The sequence below is a fragment of the Grus americana genome, chromosome 4 (assembly GCF_028858705.1).
Source record: "Grus americana isolate bGruAme1 chromosome 4, bGruAme1.mat, whole genome shotgun sequence".
NCBI lineage: Eukaryota > Metazoa > Chordata > Aves > Gruiformes > Gruidae > Grus > Grus americana.
In genome coordinates this window covers 10,615,424-10,635,796 of record NC_072855.1, presented here as the reverse complement: position 1 = coordinate 10,635,796, position 20,373 = coordinate 10,615,424, and the positions used below count along the sequence as shown (strand labels likewise).

The 20,373-nt window shown below is 39.2% G+C and overlaps 1 protein-coding gene across 2 annotated transcripts in view; it reads right to left on the bottom strand.

Annotated features, from left to right (window-relative positions):
- Window positions 1-466: 466 nt before the first annotated feature.
- MSANTD1 (Myb/SANT DNA binding domain containing 1) overlaps window positions 467-20,373 on the bottom strand; it is a 45,136-nt gene continuing 25,229 nt past the window's right edge. For both annotated transcript variants that reach the window (XM_054824477.1, XM_054824479.1), the window contains 2 exons: window positions 11,621-11,905; window positions 467-1,502 (listed from right to left, as the gene is read on the bottom strand). In XM_054824477.1, coding sequence (XP_054680452.1) covers window positions 1,262-1,502; window positions 11,621-11,905 — 526 coding nt within the window. In that variant the 3' untranslated portion in view covers window positions 467-1,261. The remainder of the gene's footprint in view (window positions 1,503-11,620; window positions 11,906-20,373) is intronic.

Sequence of the window (20,373 nt, the reverse complement as noted above, 5' to 3'; positions counted from 1 at the left end):
AACCTCCAGCCTTGCAAATACAGTGAAAGCAGCAGAAAGATGTTTTTCAAGGAGAACACAAAAAGAAGTGGTATATAGGAAATTCAGCTGATGAATTTTTGAATTTATGTTAAAGGTTATTTCAATGTCATATTTCATTGAAGAACCAAACCTTTGCATGTTAACGACTTAAATGCAATCCCTTATGCCTCCAGCTCCCTCTTGTGGTGTATCAATGTTGATCTGCCTTACAGACCACACCTTAAAACATCTAATTGCACACTGACGTCGTGCCACCAGCAAACGCTTCTGTAGAGATGTCAAATGTTCTTCATGACTTCCATCTCTGTATTTTGGGCATCAGTATAGGAGATCTTTACTCTGCAATTAAGACTGAAAAACCTTTGGCCATGGTTATCTCTCCCAGTATTTTTCACTACCAAAGCATACTATCTACCCAGCAATAATAAATAAGTTTCTTCTTTTTCTTTATTTCATTTGATAGATTATATATATATATGTATATACACACAGTACAATATTTTTCTTTTGTGATAGAGAATAAATGAGAGTTTTCATTGCTGGTTGTTCATTAAGTCAACAGATTCCAGTTAATAATGAAAAAAATTAAACATTTAATATCAAAAGCAACTTCAAGTATCTTCTATACAGTTTAGTATTCGGTATATAGTAAGGTGGTTTGGAGGTTTCCTTTTTATATCAAAAGTGTATTTGAATAAACGATTTTTACTCTAATACTTTAGAGTACTATTCATATCAGGCATGGAGTTTAAAATGATGTATCTCATGGTCCCAACTAGCTCTTCACAAGAACCATAGGTCACTTGTACAATCACAGCGTATGTTTCAAAACAGGGTTTAATCATCAGCAAAGTCAAGATGCAATTACCATGTTTAGAAATGCACTATTTCATTCTCCTAAAAGAGGTCAAGCTATAGTCTGTGGTGTGAAGCAATATACAACACCACTGTTTGTAAAACAATACCTGACCTAGGCATAAATAGTACTGAAGTTCCCAGAGCTATTCATCTCTTAACCTTTCTGTATAAAAATAAGTCAACTTAGGCATATATTGCACTAATTTTATCATACTGGATAGCTCTCACTTTGCATTATCTGTTCTCTTTGCTTAACTAAGATTACACTAAGCTTTTAATTTCCATGGAAAACCTGGGAATAGGGCAACAGACACACATATGGTGTGCAATAAAGGGATATCTATCATATCAATAGTAATCTCAGAGGCATTCACAAAGGAAACTACACATTAGATTTGGAAATCATCTTCTCCAGTAGATTCATCATTCTCTCCTGTAACTGTAAGCTTTGAACTTGAATGATGTTTTGCTGATCCAGAATCCTGCGCACTTCTCTACAGGTTTCTTCCATAGCTCTACTCAACTTCTTTTGTTCTTCCAACATGGCCTCCATTAATTTTAGCTTCTTCTTTTGGAAGCTGCAGCTTTGCATTTTTCTTTTCTTAACTGGTCTTTCTTCAGCTCTGAAATGTGAATATTTGTTAACAATTAAACTCACATTTATAAAAAAAAAACTATGTTAGAACCTAAAATTCTATACTACATTCTTGACCAAGCTACAACATACTCCTATTTTTAACCCCCGCTGTGTTCTCCGATAAATTCCCTCTCAAGTTCATAGCAAAACATAAGTATTTACTGTGTAATTGCATAGTATTACAGACTGTTAAAAAAAAAAATCAAAAACAAGTTTTTAAATCTCATTGTTTTTAAGAAGAATTTTCCATGCAGAATACCAGGCATATTTTTTTTTATCTTGATATTTTTACATATTGAATTTATAAACTGTATTGGGAGAGACATTTTGCTCATCTGGCCATTAAAACTCCAATTCTAAAGCTGCAATAACCATCCCATCCGGAGAAAGCGCTGCACTGTTATGTGTGGTGGTAACTTACAGCTCGTTTTTTAAAGCATCGCATCAGTAAGGCTGATCCCACTACAGCATACTAGTCTCAGAATTTGCCCTTGCACTGAGACACAGCACTTGCACTGACCACTTATTTATAAATTGCATCTCAAAACATTATAAGCAACATAAAAGCTTAGCAGGATACAGCTTACAAGATTCCCTCTTTTCTTACAGGTCATGGATTGATCACATTTCCTATTTGCTTTTAGAAACATTTGCCAGTTGCATAAGATATTTTTTAAAATTAAATGTATTTGTCACAAACACAGGATACTATGGCTACTTTCTTCTCATATTTAGGTTAACGACAAGTTTTATCAAGTATGATAACTAACAAAACAAACCATACTTCCCTTCAAACTCCTAATATTTTAACAAAAATTTCAAGCACACTATAACCCTCTGCCTATAGTTTTGTTTTCACCATAATATAAAGAAAAGACTCTGTTTTCAGTATAGTAATTCATTGCTATTTGGATTAAAAAAAAAATGTTCTTCTGAAATTCAAAAAGAGTATTTGTAGCGCTTGGAGAACACCAGACTGCAGAATCTAAAGGCTGTCTATGTATCCAGTCATGTTGATGTTCCTGCAGCCAAATGTCCCTAGGCTCTCAGGGTATAAAAGTTAGACAAACACATATCAAATTGTATATCCTCATCTGAAATCTGTAGAACTGCCATGTGCAATTGGGGTAATATTTTAAGAATTTCCTCTACGCTGCATCATGCTGAGTTTCTGTTTTAGAAGAAAGATAAACCTAGCAATACAGACAGCACTCTCAAGATACGTAGTTCATGTGGCCATCCTAACTTGGGGTGACAGTGCAACTCATGAATTCAAAACCAGCCTAGACAGCATACAAGTCAGAACACACACACACAGAGATCTGTTTCTCTTAACCTGTAATCTAAGAAAGAAGCAAGCTGAAGTGTGAAGGAGGAGAAAGGCAAGTAGAAGGCAAATGTGCAAGTGTACTGCACATCTTAAAAACCTCCAGTCACAGCTGAAAAACTTTTCTAACTTAAAGCAACAGTTCACACGTTCATTTACACTTTTTGTAACTCCAGAGTAGAGTCCCCAACATCAAAGTTATCTGCTGATGGGTCTTGAAGTCCCTTCACACAAAAAGCGATCTCAGTCGTGTTCTGCCAAATGCAGCATCCTTTCTGAATGAAATGCAATAATGAGAGAGCACAGTTCTGAGCAGTATACCATGTCAACACCTTGCAGATTTCAAGGCATCCTTGAATAAAGATAACTTGAACTCTTGAGGAATGTGTTTTTATTAAAGTGAAGAAGGGGAGTGGGGAGGGAGGTCACTTAGCTGTGGCAGATTTGTATCATAATTTCATTCATGTCCTTATCCTACTTGACAGGCTTTGTGCAACAGTGACTGTGACATTCAAATCTCTCAGCAAGAGAAATAAACAACCCTAAGCACCTGAAAGACTTAATGCAAATATAACAAAAAGACACAAGCCTCTTGACATTTAAGAGTGCAATGACCCAAAACCGGTGAGGTCTATGAAAAGAAACAAGTGGATTAAATTAAATGCTATTAAAATCTTAGAGAAAAACTTTAGAATTGGTCTTGAGGGAAACTGTTTGAGTACTGTTTAGTCATTTAAATGTGCTGTCCCCCTGTGCATAGGTAAGAAAGAACAACAATCCTCCTTTATAAATGTACACTAACATGGTGAACAAAGACCACTGGCTTTCAGGTTATAAAAGAATTTAAAGTTACTTCTACAATTCAAAGGGCTTTATCACCATTACACTGCTATGATGATGCTAAGGGACAAGAGAAGTCATCTTTATGCTAAACAAAACTTAGAAGGTATACAAAATAAAGCCACCTTTGCAGATTCTAGATGTCATATTTTGTTTTGGACATCAAATAAATGTACGTAAAATAAATACATGCTGCTCTGCTCAAACTGTGGGTCAAGCTTGTAGCTGATCACTGAGATAATCACAGCCAGACAATCCTGCAAGAATGGGTCTTGGCTGACAGCAAATTCTGATTGCCCCCATTAACTCTAAGGGCCAGAATGATTTGAAGTGTGGTTCTCAAAGAGGTCAAGCAAGTGGAAAAGGTCTACAGCAGCCAAAGGACAACACTGAATCTGTTATTCCAAGGTTCCCATCACTGCCCTCATATTCACAAAGAATACATGCTTGCTTTCTGGTAGGCAGAGCAAGAAACTTTCTGAAACGATGGTATTATTTTAGCCAAAGTCACCTTTTCAGTTTAAACTTGTCTTCACCAAAGATTTAATTATTGAAAACTCAATGGATCTCTATCCTGTTCCCTATAGAGTACTAAACAGGAGGAGCTGGAAGCCATTGTGCAGCAGGAAAAATATGATATAGTTGCCATCAAAGAAACATGGTGGGATGATTCGCACAACTGGAGTGCTGCGATGGATGGCTATAAACCCTTTAGGAGGAATAGACAAGGAAGGAGAGGCATCCCACTGTCAATCCCATTATCAATGATCTGGATGAGGGGATCAAGTGCACCCTCAGTAATTCTGCAGACGATGCCAAGTTGGGCAGGAGTGTTGATCTGCTGGAGGGCAGGAAGGCTCTACAGACAGATCTGGACAGGCTGGATCGATGGACCAAGGCCAGTTACGTAACATTCAACAAGGCTCAGTGCTGGATCCTGCACTTGGGTCACAACCACCCCAGGCAATGCTACAGGCTTGGGGAAGAGTGGCTGGAAAGCTGCCTCATGGAAAAGGACCTGGGAGTGTCGGTCAACAGCCAACTGAATAAGAGCCAGCAGTGTGCCCAGGTGGCCAAGAAGGCCAACAGCATCCTGGCTTGGATCAGAAACAGTGTGGCCAGCAGGACTAGGGAAGTGATCGTCCCCCTGTACTCAGCACTGGTGAGGCCACACTTGAGTACTGTGTACAGTTTTGGGCCCCTCATTGCAAGAAGGACATTGAGGTGCTGGAGTGTATCTAAAGAAGGGCAACAAAGCTGGTGAAGGATCTAGAGAACAAGTCCTGTGAGGAGCGGCTGAGGGAACTGGGGTTGTTTAGCCTGGAGAAAAGGAGGCTGAGGGGAGACCTTCTCACTCTCTACAACTACCTGAAAGGAGGTTGTAGCCACGTGGGTGTTGGTCTCTTCTCCCAAGGAACAAGCAATAGGACAAGAGCAAATGGCCTCAAGTTATGCCAGGGGAGGTTTAGATTGGATATTAGGAAAAATTTCTTCACTGAAAGTGTTGTCAATCATTAGAACAGGCTGCCCAGGGAAGGGGTTGAGTCACCATCCCTGAGGTATTTAAAAGACGTGTAGATGTGGTGCTTCGGGACATGGTTTAGTGGTGGACTTGGCAGTGCTAGTCAATGGTTGGACTTGATGATCTTAAAGGTCTTTTCCTACCTAAACAATTCTGTGACTCTATTATTCTACTAGAAAGTAGCTATAGTAAGACCTCTTGTCTGAAACAAGAACTGTCTCCTAGAGCCACAAGAGGGCTTGTGTCTTGTCAAAATAAGCCCTGGTGAGAACAGTCCTTAATAAGGAATGAGAGAAATTCTGAGGCATGTCAACAGTACTGTGCTGCACTGAGTATTGTGTGACTTTCTTGGCAATTGTGGCTGCTATATGGTTTTTAATTTCAATTGGGACCAACAAAAAAAAAAAATTACAAGAAAACCACCATGATAAAAGGAAATGGAGTGATTTTGATTGAAAGATCTAAAATAAGCCTTATTTTTAAGAGAAGAAAAAAAATTTTGAAGTGTTGTCCTAGAGTCTGTACAGGATTTTATCTGTTTTTCAGTTAAACAAATGTGGTCCATCAGGAACCTGCAGGACATATAACCATATGTCCAATAACTGTCTTAGGTCCAGAGAGGAAAGAGAGGCAAAACGTCTGGAGAGGGTTTTATGATCACAAGTCCATAGTAAGAACTTGGAATTTACAATGCTCTCTTCTTGCAGAATAGCTCTTGAAGGAGAGCTCTTGAGAAGGGGTCTACAAAAGAAGGATCTAAAGAATCTAATTTATGAGTAAAGAACCCTCAGCAACATGAAACAATGTAAAATGTCCAGTGATGTCTGAAGGAGTTATTTAAATACTGAAGTGTTTCCTCAGATACTGAGCCATCTTTCTTGAGAAGTTCTAGGTCTCCTAAGTAGCACGCCAGACAGACCTCTCCAGTGTCAGTAACTTTTTCTAAAAGAAAGTCAAGAGGGAAGCAGAGATAGGAACATGGGTTCAGCACTGAATAATCCACCAGTACCAGTATCCTCAGATAGTTTCAGCTAGGAGTGAGTCTAGTTTCGCAATCTATAGGCATGAGCATAAGAAATTATCAATGTTTGCTGTAGCAAACACCAATCGGTTCCTGTTGCTGATTCTCCATGTTGCATTCCTGGGCAGCCAACACCTCTGTGACAGTAGGGGTGCAACAGATCCTGACAGCATCCACAGCCTCTGCCAAAGAAGCACCTCCATTCTTTGCCAAGCCTAGTCTCTGAAGGTAGATTTTGAAATCTGGAGGTAAGAGGGGTCTAGGAAATCCAGGACCTCAAATACAATCTGCTGATACTCTTGGGCCTCCAGTGTCTACCACAGGGATCCTCCAAGAGAACTGGCACTGGTATTCCTCTGAACACACAAACGAAGTGTGGAAGAGCTCTGGCATGGGGACCATGTTTCAAGCAGAACCTTGCAAAGCTATTTCCACACTGTGCTCTAAAACAGACAGGCGGGGTTCACATGAAGCAAACCAAGGGAAAGAAAACGTTCCCTCTCATCTAGGCTGAGGAGAAATGACAGTATGTACTGGGGACCAGGAAGAACAAAGCAAAACCTCCAGATAAAATTAGGCAAGATATTAGGCAAGTCTCAAATGCATTTGCTGTCCACTTGTCTAATATCAATTTAATTCACTGTTCAATTAAAAGTTCCTTGATTGATTGCCTACACTCACCCAATAAGGCCCATTTCAGGGATGTGTGTGAATAATTAATGAAGCAGGAGTTGAATACAAAGAGTAGTCTATCTATCAAAATGTGTTACCTCCACAAAAACATAAAAACAAATCTTCCTTTATGACTACTTCATGGCAAATGGGTCTCTGGTACCATCAGTTTCTGGAATTTATGACTTTCAACTACAAACAGCTGTTTCTGGCTTGGTTGTGCTTTTTTAGTTATGTACAAATCTGAGACATCTTTATGGAAAATAATTAACAATTATCTGGAAATAATATTAATATTAATATTAGAAATGGCACAAAGATCTTCAGAGTTTGAGGACTGAGAATCAAGCAACCTGGATCTTCTGGTAAACTAGGCTCATTCAAATGCAGCTAAATGCATTCAGGAATTAATGAGACTCATCCTTGAAGTGTAGAAAAGAACCACAAAAATGGCTTGGAGCCTGGGCAAAGCATCTTGCTATGATAACAAGTCTGCATAAGGAGTTAAGATGCACTACATAATGCGCATAGCCTAAAGCTCGAACTGCTTTGTAGACATTGCCCATTCAGATTTTAAATAGCCATGGCATAATTTTAGAAAGATTAAAGCCTTTGCCAAAACTGTTATTTCCTGAATTAGCATCCTCACCAAGTTTTAATGCACTTCTATTAAACAATTCATATCTTGGTTAATTCACGTTACCAAGTCTTGCTCTATCTCCATGTGTAAACCTTCTGTACCAAATTATTTAATCTACACCTAAAAATTAAAGAATACCAAAGATGGTATGATCATGGTACACAACTACCTTGAGGCAAAAAGTGAAAAATACTGAAAGGGTCTCCATTATAGTGAAAAGAAAGATAAATAGAAGTAACATCCGAAAGTTTAATTCACTAGATTCACATTAGAAACAAAGCACTCGTTTAAGCAAGGGATTAATCACTGGAACAGATGAATTCTCCATCTTCTGAATATATCAGATCTAGACTGGATATCTAGTAAAAAAGTTCCAAGAGTCAAATGAACCATAGGAACAAAGAAGTGGAGGACAACAGAGACATGGGGCTCCTGAGTGCAGTAGTCCTCTGCTGAAGGGAGCATGTCACAGAACCCCCTCCATAACATTCCTGGGCTCCACACCAGAAGAACTGAATTCAAACACATGGATGGTGTTTAACAGGAAGTCAGACTAGATGACTTGGTGGGTTTATTACGGTCTATTAATCTACGAAAGTAACTCTTTCACCCCCATTTTCAGTACGATAGATATGGCACAACAGATGAAGTCTGAACGACATTCACTGTCTGTATAATTATTTTCTGTCATTACCATAACAGTGAAAATAAAGACTATAAATTAATCCATAGGGTGAAAAAAGCACTGTTTTCAATTAGATAAAAAGTTATGTATAGTGATATCAGGAATTCAGATTTAAAAGTTTAAGCTGCAGTACAAGACTCCACCACATTGCATTATATTATCTGACCATAATAGAATAATTCTATTATGGTCAGATGTTTGATGGACATTGCAGTATAATACAAGCTTTGTTGATGCCCAAGAGCAGTGCTAGAACAATACCAAACAAATAGCAGGCACCCCATTAAAGGGAAATAGGGATTCCAAATGTTTTTCTCATCTGCAAATTGCAACAAAAGAAAAATTCATTTCATCCCACGTTAATTGTATATCGCTAACTAGCAAAACTGGATTTTTTGTAAGAAGGTCCCAAACTGAAAGAATTTCAAATAAAATGCAAAGAATTTTTAGCCTGAGAGTATGTATGTATTGATTGAAGTATAAATCTTGACATTTTTCTCCATCATGAAAGCTAAGCATTAAATTCAGTAATTTTTTTAAGTTTAATTTAAAAAGCTAAGTAGCCTCCTGCTATGTTCAAGGATATAGTAGAAAATACATAGCTGACACTCAAAAGCTGTATTTGAGAGTAAAGTTTTCAGAAGTTTATAAGTTGACTTAAAAAAGATACTGAAGAAAAAAATCCCATAGCATAAGCTTACTTTGCACACTTGACTGACCTGTGTATAGTCTGCTTTACAGAAAAATAAGCAATATACAGTTGTAAAATATACAGCTGTAAAATGCATCTATGTTTTACATACAGATCTGTGTGTATATTTTTCAAAATATGTTTCAAAATAATTGGTTTGCATAGCCATAAAGTACAAGAACTGAGAGGGAAATTGAGGACCTGAAACATTCTTTCAATTTCGAATCCCAGTATTGCCTTCAGTTCCTTTTTTGAATCTGTTAGATCAGCTGTGTACCATTTAGAGGCAAGGGCATTTACAAAAAAAGCCAAGATGGACCCAAATTTTGTATGCTAATTCCTTCCTCTCTTGTTGGCTATTTCAAAGTGTTTTTCAAATACAGGATTACATACTAATTGCTTAAGCTGAAAAGTGCTTCTCAGTTCATAATTTTCCATTAGTAACTCTAATAGAACTATCTTCCTTGTCTTGCCATGGCAGCTGTAAGTGATTTTAACCCATCTGATATCATTAGCAAGCGCTGCATTTTCTGCTGGCCAAAAAAGGGTTTCCTACTCTTCTCTCATTCACCAGGCTATACCAAACAGGTCAAAGCTGTACAAGCTTTTCAAAACCCCCTATGTCTATTGCAATACCACTCTTCCTCCTTCCAGATACATGCCCCACATGCACAAGTGCCTTCCAATTTTTATTCCGATCGCAATGCGCACCTGAAAAGTCATACTAATCTCTCAAATGTTATCTACCACTCAACTTTTTCTTTTCTGAAACACAGCAGAACTGTATTTTAGCTTGTTAATATGTACATACCTTGCTGTTAAGTGACACGCACCATACTATATTGCACAACATTCTTTTATAGTGCATACTGTCAGAGCACGGCTGCATTAGTAAGTTAGGGAGCGACGTATTACGGAGGTCCTACCACACTGACAGCTGAGCTACCCTTCCCTCCAGCTCCAAACCCTGTTGCACAGCCATCCTTAGCAGGCAACAGCAGCGCTGCAGCCTGACCGACTGCAAGGACAAAGCATCGTTACCTGCCATACAGACTTGCAGCCAGCTGAATTGGCCAAGTAAAGTTAAAATATTTTTTACTAAAAGAGATTAGGTAATTACCTTGGACAAAGGTAATTACTGAACCTGAAGCTGGCTAAAATGCATTATAGCCTAAATTTTCCAGACCTTATCACTATGGAAATAATTCCATTAGAGTGGTTTAAGTCCACTTTAGCTGTAAATGAAAGCAGCTACATGAGAGTGGGAGTCCATGTGCAGACTGTAAGCACAATAGATACACGTTTATGGTTGATTAGCTTGACCTCTGTGATGGCTTGTCTACACTCTAAAATAATGAAACCTGGCATGGTGACCTCTGTCCTCCCCTACCAGTCACCTACTGTACAAAATCTTTGTTGTCCTGCAGTTGTCCTTAAGATGAAGAAACTTAACATCTGGTATTTTTTAAAAGTCTGATATTATCAAAGAGTCTAGTGAATAAACTCCACCTCATATTTGTGGAAAAGTGACCTTCTAATTAAATATTAAATAACATTATTGGGAATCAAATTGTGAACTGGGAAAAAAAGTCATTGCATAAGAAACGTGATCTTGGAGTTTTCAAATCCTAAAATCAAGAAAGATTGTGTATCAGGGATATCAACTACTTACAATGAACTGGGATGAAAAAAAATGTTGCTTGTCAACAAAAAGGTTGCTACAGTTCAAGAAAGATACACTCTAATATATATTCAGTTGCCAAAAAAAGTTTTTAAAAATAATCAGCTATTCAAGGGCTATTTGCTTGAATAATTGAATGAATTTACCCTAGTTTTATTAATCCAAGTGCAAGCCTGGAAACAATAATCCAAACTTGTTGGGTTGGTTCTTCTCCCAGCTCAACACCTTCTCAGTTGCATGACTGGCAGATAATTTTACTGTTATAGTTAGAGCCTCACAGACTCATGATAAGGATCTCTAGAATCAACTTTTTTTCCTGCCAGAAAACTGTAATCAACTCTTATTTCACACCACTCTGGATGAAAAATGAGACCAGTAAAATCTAAAACTTATATCAAGTGTACAACCCTGCCTTTTGTTAAAGCACTGCTTTCCAGAGAACTCCAATCTTATCAGAAACGGAAACACATGTTTGCATTCTCAAACTAGCATTTACTTTGAAAAAGTGACATTCTCAATTGTATTTAAAATGTTGCAATGGACCTTCAAACTGCATGAGTAACATTTCAGTGTCCGCAGAAATATTTAGTTTGCATCTTTTCACCATTTTAATATAGCTGAAGCCAGAGAAATTTCATACTCGTACCAAAAGCAAAACTCGAGCAAGCCAAAAATCACCTAAGCAGTATGTTAAATCTCTGACTGCACTGCAGGACTCTCTTGAACATGCCTATACTCCTATTGTAAACACTCTGCCTCATGTGAGCAGTGACATGCATGCTGAGTTTTGGCAATACTACACAACTTTTTGCCTAGTCCTCCTACTCCCTTCCAGTCTCTCTTAAAGGAATAAAGAAAATGCCCTAATTCAGCAAAGTGACTGAGATTGGGGAACAGATCTCATTTGTAATTTACATAAAAGATAAAACAGCTGTTAGAGAAAAACGTGCTAGGGTGTCCCCTTCACATAGCAGATCCGGTTCACTCTGTGAAATACAAGAAAGGGGGGAAAAAATAGATGCTACCTCAGCTTGTAAGAAAGTAAGCTTGACGAGCTCTCCGAATGTTCATCTTCAAAGCACTCTTCCCTTCCTTCATATGTAAACTGGTTATATGGCAAATAGAGAGGTGTAGACTTAGCTGATGGAGACTGCGAGGCCTCCGTCTGTGATGTAGAAGGACCTGGTTGCTGATTTTCATGCATTTTCACATCACTGTGGTCTGTCACTTTGGATAAGATCCTATCAATGGTTTTGTAGTAAGGCCAGTCAGGTGCAACAGTTTCACTGTCAGTCATGCATTTTAATTTCCTGTAAGAAAAGGCATACAACATTAAAGCTTGTTTTCCTATAAAAGTACTTTTCATACAGATCTTCTATCTCAAAACACTTGTTCTGGTCACATTTAGGAGTCGAACTGAATGCTTTTAATGAGAATAAAATTAGACACTTTTTTCTTTTAATCTCCAACGAAGCCTTTCAGTTTCTTTTCCTAGTTTTGACCTGTGATTAAAAGTTGCATGTAAACCCCAAATGAAATTCAATACAAATAAAGAACATTACAACTTCCAATGGAAACAGTACTATGGTGGTTGTAGAGTAATTTTTCTCCCCCTTACAGAGGGCCAGACTAACCAGTCTGACAGTGGTCCCTGACAACAGTAGGCAACACACCACAGCCTTTACCAAACTACAGGCAGCCCTGTCCTTCCATGCTTTGAAGAATGAATATTTATTTTCCATGATAAATACAAATGGCTATAAAGATAATTCATATCCTTTTCCTAATGTTGCCTAAAAGCTCTGAATTGCCCAGGTAAACATCCTAGTAACAACCATGAGATGCAGATGTTTGCTCATCTGTTAGAGAATAAAGATCAGTGCAGGAAGAAGTATAGAATTTCATTAATATACCAAAAAAAACCCCAAACCAACAAAGACAGTTAATAAGGCATTATAAATAGCATGCCCAAAAACATTACAGTGAAAGGACTATCAACCATGACCTTGTCTTTCACATGCATCTTATTATGAGATCTATTATTCACTCCTAACACAAAGTTCACTGCTATCCCACTTGGTACCCATTGTTATTTTATTTACTTTTACTGAGAAACACAAAACTGTGGTGCATAGATGAATTATACATCTCAAAGAAATGCTAGTGCCCAGTTAGAGTCCCAAACTTTCTTTTTATTTGCCTTTTCCAGTTGTTACTTTAAATCAAAAATGCAGCAAGGGAACACAACAGGAAAGGCAAGACCAATGACAAATGCTGCATTTTCATAAACCAGATTTCATTCAAATGAACAAAAAGCTGAACCAAATCTAATTCTTCCAGCTAGCAGAAAAAAGGATAAAAAACTATTCCTGGACACCTGGCCCACCCCCTTTTCTTGAAGCCTTTCAGGTTTTTCCTCCTGAGAATCCATCCTGCCCACACCGGTCCTGCAAAGGATAGAATTAAATAACATGTAAACATGATAAAAACAGTGCCAAACTTAAAAGTGGGAACTTGAAATTCTTCCTTTTAAACAGCTCTCAGCCTAGAGTAAGGGGAAATCCACCAGTGAGGAAAGAAAGCAGAAAGATTTGCTTAGATTTTAAAGCCATTTAAGGATTCTCCTTTTTTTCTCTTGTCCTTACAAGGTCTGATGAGCTTTTCCATCTACTTAGAAATGCACATCATAGTCCTGCATAGCAAAGCCTCCACAGCCGTCCATATTTTTATGCCCTCTATGCATTCAAAATTTTAATTTCATACATGTTTCACAACCTGCTGCTGCGATTTCATAGTCAGAGAATATCTAGCACAACCTACAAATACATGCATAACCATCAAGCACAGATACAAAATAGCTAAATACAGGGCTGACAGCAACCATCATTTGATATTGATTATTTTTAGTTCAATTGTTTAGGCTATTTGCATGAAAAACATAACAATTAAACCACTATAAGCTACTAGCCAAGTCCACATTCCACATTTGTTTGCCCATGTTGAAAGCCCCAGTATATTCAAGCAATGGGGTTTAAAACATTACCACCCTCAGCTGCTCACTGCAATGCATTCCCCATGGTCGGTCATCCCCACGGGCGAGACAGCAAAAAGCCGTGCATGAGCACATCTCCGCCATGCCAGTGCAAGGTCCAGCAGCTGCATTATGACTTCACGGGACAGGGTTTGAGCCTTGAGGACAGCAAAACACTGTCCCAAAAAGGATGGGGAAACCTCAGAGCTGCTATTCTGCTGACTCTGCTCTGGGGGCAAACTTGAGTTTAGCCTAGCGTTAGCCAGGACCCCCAAGTCCTCATCAGCACAGCTGCTGCCCAGCCAGTCCGTCCCCAGTCTGTATCAGCGCAGAGGATTTGACCATCCCAGGGGTAGGACTTCGCATTTGTCCGTGTTGAATTTCATGAGGTCCCTGTCAGCCCATCCCTCCAGCCTGCCCAGGTCCCTCTGAATGGCAGCCCTGCCCTCGCGTGCGCAGGCTGCAGACCCCCAGTTTGGCGACATTTGCAAAATAGTGAGCATGCACTCCACCATCTCCTCCTTCGGGTTGTTGATATTAAACAGGGCATGTCCCAGTACAACCCCCTCCATCCTCCACTTGGAATGAGCCTCTAGGTAGAGCACAAGCCATTAACTACCACTCTTTGAAGCCAATGATCAAGCCAGTTTTTCACCCAGCTGGTAATCCATCCATTTGGAGTATAACATTTCAACTTGGCTACAAGGATGTTCTTGGAGCCGTGTCAAAAGGGTTTCTACTGTCAAGCTAGACAACGTACATTGCTCTACCCTCATCCACAGATGTAGTCATGTAATCACAGAAAGCAAGCTGGTTGGTCAGATATGATTCTGACTATTTCCAGTCACCGTCTTCTCCTTCACGTGACTTGAAATTGCTTCCAAGGTGGCTTGCTCTGTGATCTTCCCAGGAGTTGAAGGGAAGCTGATCAACTTTTAATTCCTCTTCTTGCCCTTTCTGAAGATGTGTTCAACAGCAGCCTTTCTTCAGTCACCAGGGACCTCCCTCAATATTCACAGACTTTCAGAGATGATTACTGACTCAGTCCTTTTCCACTACTGGTACTTCCTCTAACCGTGCTCCAGGCACAGCAGACTGAGACCTGGGCAATGAAGACTGAGATAAAGAAGGTACCAAGTATCCTCAGCCTTATTACTTGCATCTGCTATCACTAAACCATCTACCCCATTCACCAGCAGGCCTACATCTTCTATGTTTATTCTTTTACTACTTAGCAGAAGTTTTCATGAGTGGGTATTTTGCCCGAGTAGGTCAGTACCTTGGGTTTTATTTCTGAGGTCAGCTGTGTACCTGGACCCCATTTTTGACAAAACTATCATGATTTTGAAGAAAGAGCTGTAGTTTATTATCTGCCTGCACAGCTGTAGGGTTGCAGCTATATAAACCCAGGTATTTCTCTGGCTTGAATGCATTGAATGGATACTAATTCTTCCACTTCTGACTGCTTACCATAGCTCTGGGCTAAGAAAAGGGATCACTGCCAGGCAGAGAAAACTTTGTTAGCTTAAAAGCAGCACCAACAGCAAGCATTTACCTGTATGGAGTTTGGCTCATACATAAAGAAAAAAAGGATTAAATAGATGGAGAGATGAGAAGATAAGGAGGAAGGGAGTGTCAGTCGTTTGGAAAGAAGTAAGAATACTGCAGGTGGAGGCAAACAGGAGAGCATTCACTGGAATAGTGGCGATGGTTAAGCTTTGTGGTAAAAACAAATCAAATAGCGGACTTAGTAACATTATCGTAGAATCCTAGAATGATTTGGGTTGGAAGGGACCTCAAAGATCATCCAGTTCCAACCCCCCTGCCATGGGCAGGGACACCCTCCACTAGACCACGTTGCCCAAAGCCCCATCCAGCCTGGCCTTGAACACTTCCAGGGATGGGGCATCCACAGCTTCTCTGGGCAACCTGTCCCAGTGCCTCACCACCCTCACAGCAAAGAATTTCTTCCTAACATCTAATCTAAATCTACCCTCTTTCAGTTTAAACCCATTACTCCTTGTCCTGTCACTCCATGCCCTTGTAAACAGTCTTTCCCCACCTTTCCTCTAGACCCCTTTAGGCACTGGAAGGCTGCTGTAAGGTCTCCCTGGAGCCTTCTCTTCTCCATGCTGAACAACCCCAACTCCCTCAGCCTGTCCTCATAGGAGAGGTGCTCCAGCCCTCTCATCATCTTCATGGCCTCCACTGGACTTGCTCCAACAGCTCCATGTCCTTCTTGTACTGGGAACCCCAGAGCTGGATGCAGTGCTCCAGGTGGGGTCTCACGAGAGCAGAGTAGAGGGGGAGAATCCCCTCCCTTGACCTGCCTGTCACACTAGTTTTGATGCAGCTCAGGACATGGTTGGCATTCTGGGCTGCAATCGCACGTTCCTGGCTCACGTGGAGCTTCTCATCCACCAACACCCCCAAGTCCTTCTCCTCAGGGCTGCTTTCAATCCATTCTCTACCCAGCCTGTAGTTGTGCTTGGGATATTAATATCAAGTTTCAGGATTCACTTCAAATATTTTTTCCTACAACTGTCAGAAGTCCAGAAAACCTAGTGAGACAGCTAAGAGTTTTTGCCTACATTGAGGTAAGCCTAACCCTGGCAGAACTGAAATATAAAGGAAAGATGAATTTACTGCTCTAAGTCAGTCATTACCATAACTCATCACATCAGGTCTTAGTTACATCCAAAATGTAAAGTTGTATTTGTTTGTTTGTTTTGTTTCTCTGTGGGTTTAGTTTGTTTGTTTGTTTTAATGAAAAATGAAGAAGTTAAAAAGAAACAGGACAGTAGCAAGGCTGGCATGTAAAAGTCCAGTAATGAGAGACTAAGATGAGCCAAACATTCAACACTTTCAAATTGGGCAAATCACTGCCTGAGTGAGCAAGCCAGGCAGAAGAAATAGGTAAGAAACAGGGGTAAGTGAGAAAGTCAGCAGAGCTTGGAAAATAAATTCATGCTGAGTTTATGTAGACCTGTTGCTGTTTCATGAGTCTCTATTAAAATCCAGCTGAGAGTGGAGGCAACTGAGAACTCCAAAAATTCAGGGATCAAAGTCGAGTTTCCAGTAGACAAATATCTGAAGTATGAAAAACACTGTCAACCCAGATAATCTGAAAGGTGGTTGCTTGTCTTATTGCAGAGAAGTGAATAAATTAATGGGCTTTGAGATCCTACCACCAAAATGCTCCACTGCATGGACTGAGACACCAGTTGAGTAATTCGTGCTGCCGTTGACCTTTCCTCAGACTTTATTCTCTGTGCCTATTAATCCACCTTCTAAAATAAAATTATTACAATATTATGCTCTAGATAGTTTTTTTAAATCATCAATATTTAGTCAGTAAAAAAGTAAGCAATCTGTAACTTGCTTTTTTTTTTTTACTCTTTGCTCAAAATACTATTGCTTTTTTATTATTATTACAGTATTTGATATTACTACTTGCCTTAAGGAATGGATACAAGATCCATCTCCTGGGGTTTCTGAGAAAAGCTCTTGAAATAAATAATAGCAACTGTTCACGAACCAATCAATGGTGAGGAAATGAGAGAGGTATGAAAGTACAGAACTAAGTTGTGCATCTGCCATAAATTATTGAAATTAAAGAGAAAGATGTTAAAATATTCAAATTTAACTTTCTGCAGTAATTTGGCCACACTTTTATTTTATCATTTGCTGTAGCAGAGGTCAAATATTCCAGTTGCTTAATCTCATAGAGTATAGCAATGTATTACACAAGCAACAATATTTAATTGCTATCATGTACACATGAAAATAAAAAATTAGACTAATCTTTTATTCAAATCATGAGACTGATTCAAATTTACCAATCATTAACATTAATTGACTGTGATTCAAATCAAAAAGCAACAGCTGCATCCTGATTCCTAGGCTTTGGGGAGGGTGATGTTTTTGAAAATAATAAATTTGCATTCACTCAGTTCTTATTTTTAAACATCTGAGGGAATTAGTCAAAACTGTGGACCACTGTGCAAGCTATACAAACCCTGCTTCTTTTTCATAAGCCCGTGTGTATTATGTCAGTGGAAATATTATAACAACAGATGCAGCGCACTGCTACACATTAAGATCAGCATATGAGCCATGACAGGACAGTGCTTTCTTTTAGAAGGACTAATTACGGGTTTATATGTGCTGAATGCCCCAAATAGCCTACATAATAGAAAGAATTCAGCACATATTCCAAGTGATGCTAAACGGCAAGAGCTGGCATGCTAATCTCAGCAAAACTTTTGATGACCAGCACATCAGAAAGCTTAACTTCAAATTCCAGCAGGTTTGACTCAGCCTTTCCTCCTTCCAAGAGAGAGAAATAGGGAGGTTCACGCAGCTCACCGCACAGGTGTCTTTAAAACCGAATATTAAAAACCTGGTGGCTGATCTATCCACAGCAGATATTACAGATTCTACTGCAATTCCTAAAAGCAGAATTTTACTCAAATGCCCCTGCAAAAAAATTTTTCCCTCCACCTATGGTGCTGTGCGAAAATTTCCACTCAGCCAATTCCCACAGTGGATGAAACGGTCCTTTAATATACTGAGACTCCAGTAAGAATTACTTCAGGTCATGGTATATTTTTGCCTGAATAGTTTCCTCGAAATGCACTTGGACTACGGTAATGCAGAGGAATACAGGAACCGCTCCCAGATCAGCCCATCGTCCCGCTGCCTCACTTCTGACAAAGGTCAGTGCTAAATATTTCAAGAGTCATTTTGGTGGACAGGTTTTGGGGGGACATTCACCCCTAAAGACCCTTGCTTACTTTTCCATTGACAGCTAGTAATATCCTGAAACCCGTTGTCTTTTATAACACTAATTTGAGACAAAGAATGTCTGCATTTTTGTTTAATAAACCTAATCTTTAGTAAAAATAATAATAGTACAATAACCTACCACGCTCTCTTGGTGTCAATGATTTTCAGTGGTAACAAGTTCCACATGCTTATTATACAGTATAATACAAATTTATATGACTTTAAATAGTTTTATGTTTCTTGCCTTGCAATTCCAATAAATAACTTATTGTATTATGGCAAAAGAAATATCTGCTTTATATTCTGAAAAATAGTACTGTATATTTTTATGCACCTCTAGAACTCCTTTGTATTTCTTTGCCTTCTTTCCAAGCAAGTCACAAACTTTTCCATTTCTCTTAATAAAGAAAGCTTTCCACATCTCAGCCTAATTGTGTTTTCTAAACATCATCTCATTCTCTTGTCACCTTGTTGAAATATAGGGCAGTCAGAAATAAACACAAGAATTCAAGGAGGAAATAATGACATAAAATAGATTTCTATAATGGCATTTTAACGTTTGAATAACATTTTTACCTCAGACGTGGAGGAATGGGATACGATCACCCTAAAATTGCTTTTATAATGGATGCTTACATGCACCGAACTACACCTGAACTAACTTTATCTGGCAGCAGAAAATTCCACGTAGGATCCAAACATACCTAGAACCAGGGTGAATACTTGGGCTGTGAGCATGTACCAAGCTCGGTGCCCCCGTAAGCATGCGCGTAGTTACATTAGCTGCAGCAACTGCAATAATTACTGGCTAAGAGACATTCCTCCCCTACCTGGGTATACATTTGTCTGACTTTGACTCCTTCTGCACAATGAGTAATGGCTTTCACTGAGCAAAAGAAGCGAAACAGTATTTACAGGTCTGCATCTTAAAATGCTATGGGATCCTCAGCCTGGAAAACACCATTACAAATGTGTTCACTGCTTTCTATTTTAGATCCTTCAATGTTTCATATCATTAAGATTTGTTTCAAGAGATGTCCCAAGATAAGACACGCCACTTTCAACACTGAACTTGGTTAAAAGGACCAGCAGAAATATTCAAGTACTGCTTTTTCTTTTATTGAAGAAAAAAAAAAAGGTATACATGCATATATGTAAGTATAGCAATTTGTAGGACAGAAATTTTATTTTCTGTTATGAAATTGTGGCACATCACTAAATAATACTATTATCTGATTAAATATTCTAATCCAGTTAATTTCTGACTATCAAAGTAAGGCTATAGACCATAGCATCTTTGCAATACTGTAAACAGTTGCCTAAAAGAGTAGTCCTGAAGCGGTGGGAAGAAATAACCGCTGGGGTGCAGAACACCCGCCTCGTTCCTGCTGCTGGTGCTATGTTCTCCCATGTCACACGCTTACTAACCCTACGTAATCATGACAATGTGTTATCTCAAAATAGAGCTTTTTTCCCACTCTCAGGATCATCTTTTTCAGTTTATGCCACTGTGCAGTGATGATGCCCAGAAACACAGTGAGGTAAAGCATCTTCCTCAAGTATCCTGCAGGCACCAAAATGTGGGTTAAAACTCAGCTGCCTCACAGCAAAGCAGCAGCCGGTGGCAACTCACATCATTTACAGTTTCTTCACAACGTTTCCTATCCTCACACAGCAACAAAAAGTACCCAGAAAACTAGAAATTGTAAGTCATAGCTTTTGTTTGTCCCTGTTCTCTCTACCACCTCGCCCTGAAAGCAAAGCACACAGGCGTGCTTTGGATAAGAACAAACAATAAGAAAGATGCATTTCATATTCGGGAGTACAAAATGAAACAGCACCGTGACAGTGCAAGGCAGTTTTCTAACTCTCCTAAATTAGCATCTTAATCAATAAGCAGGGAGCTGCAATGCACTGCAAAATAGAAAAGCAGCATGACAACATGCAAGAGAAGCAATC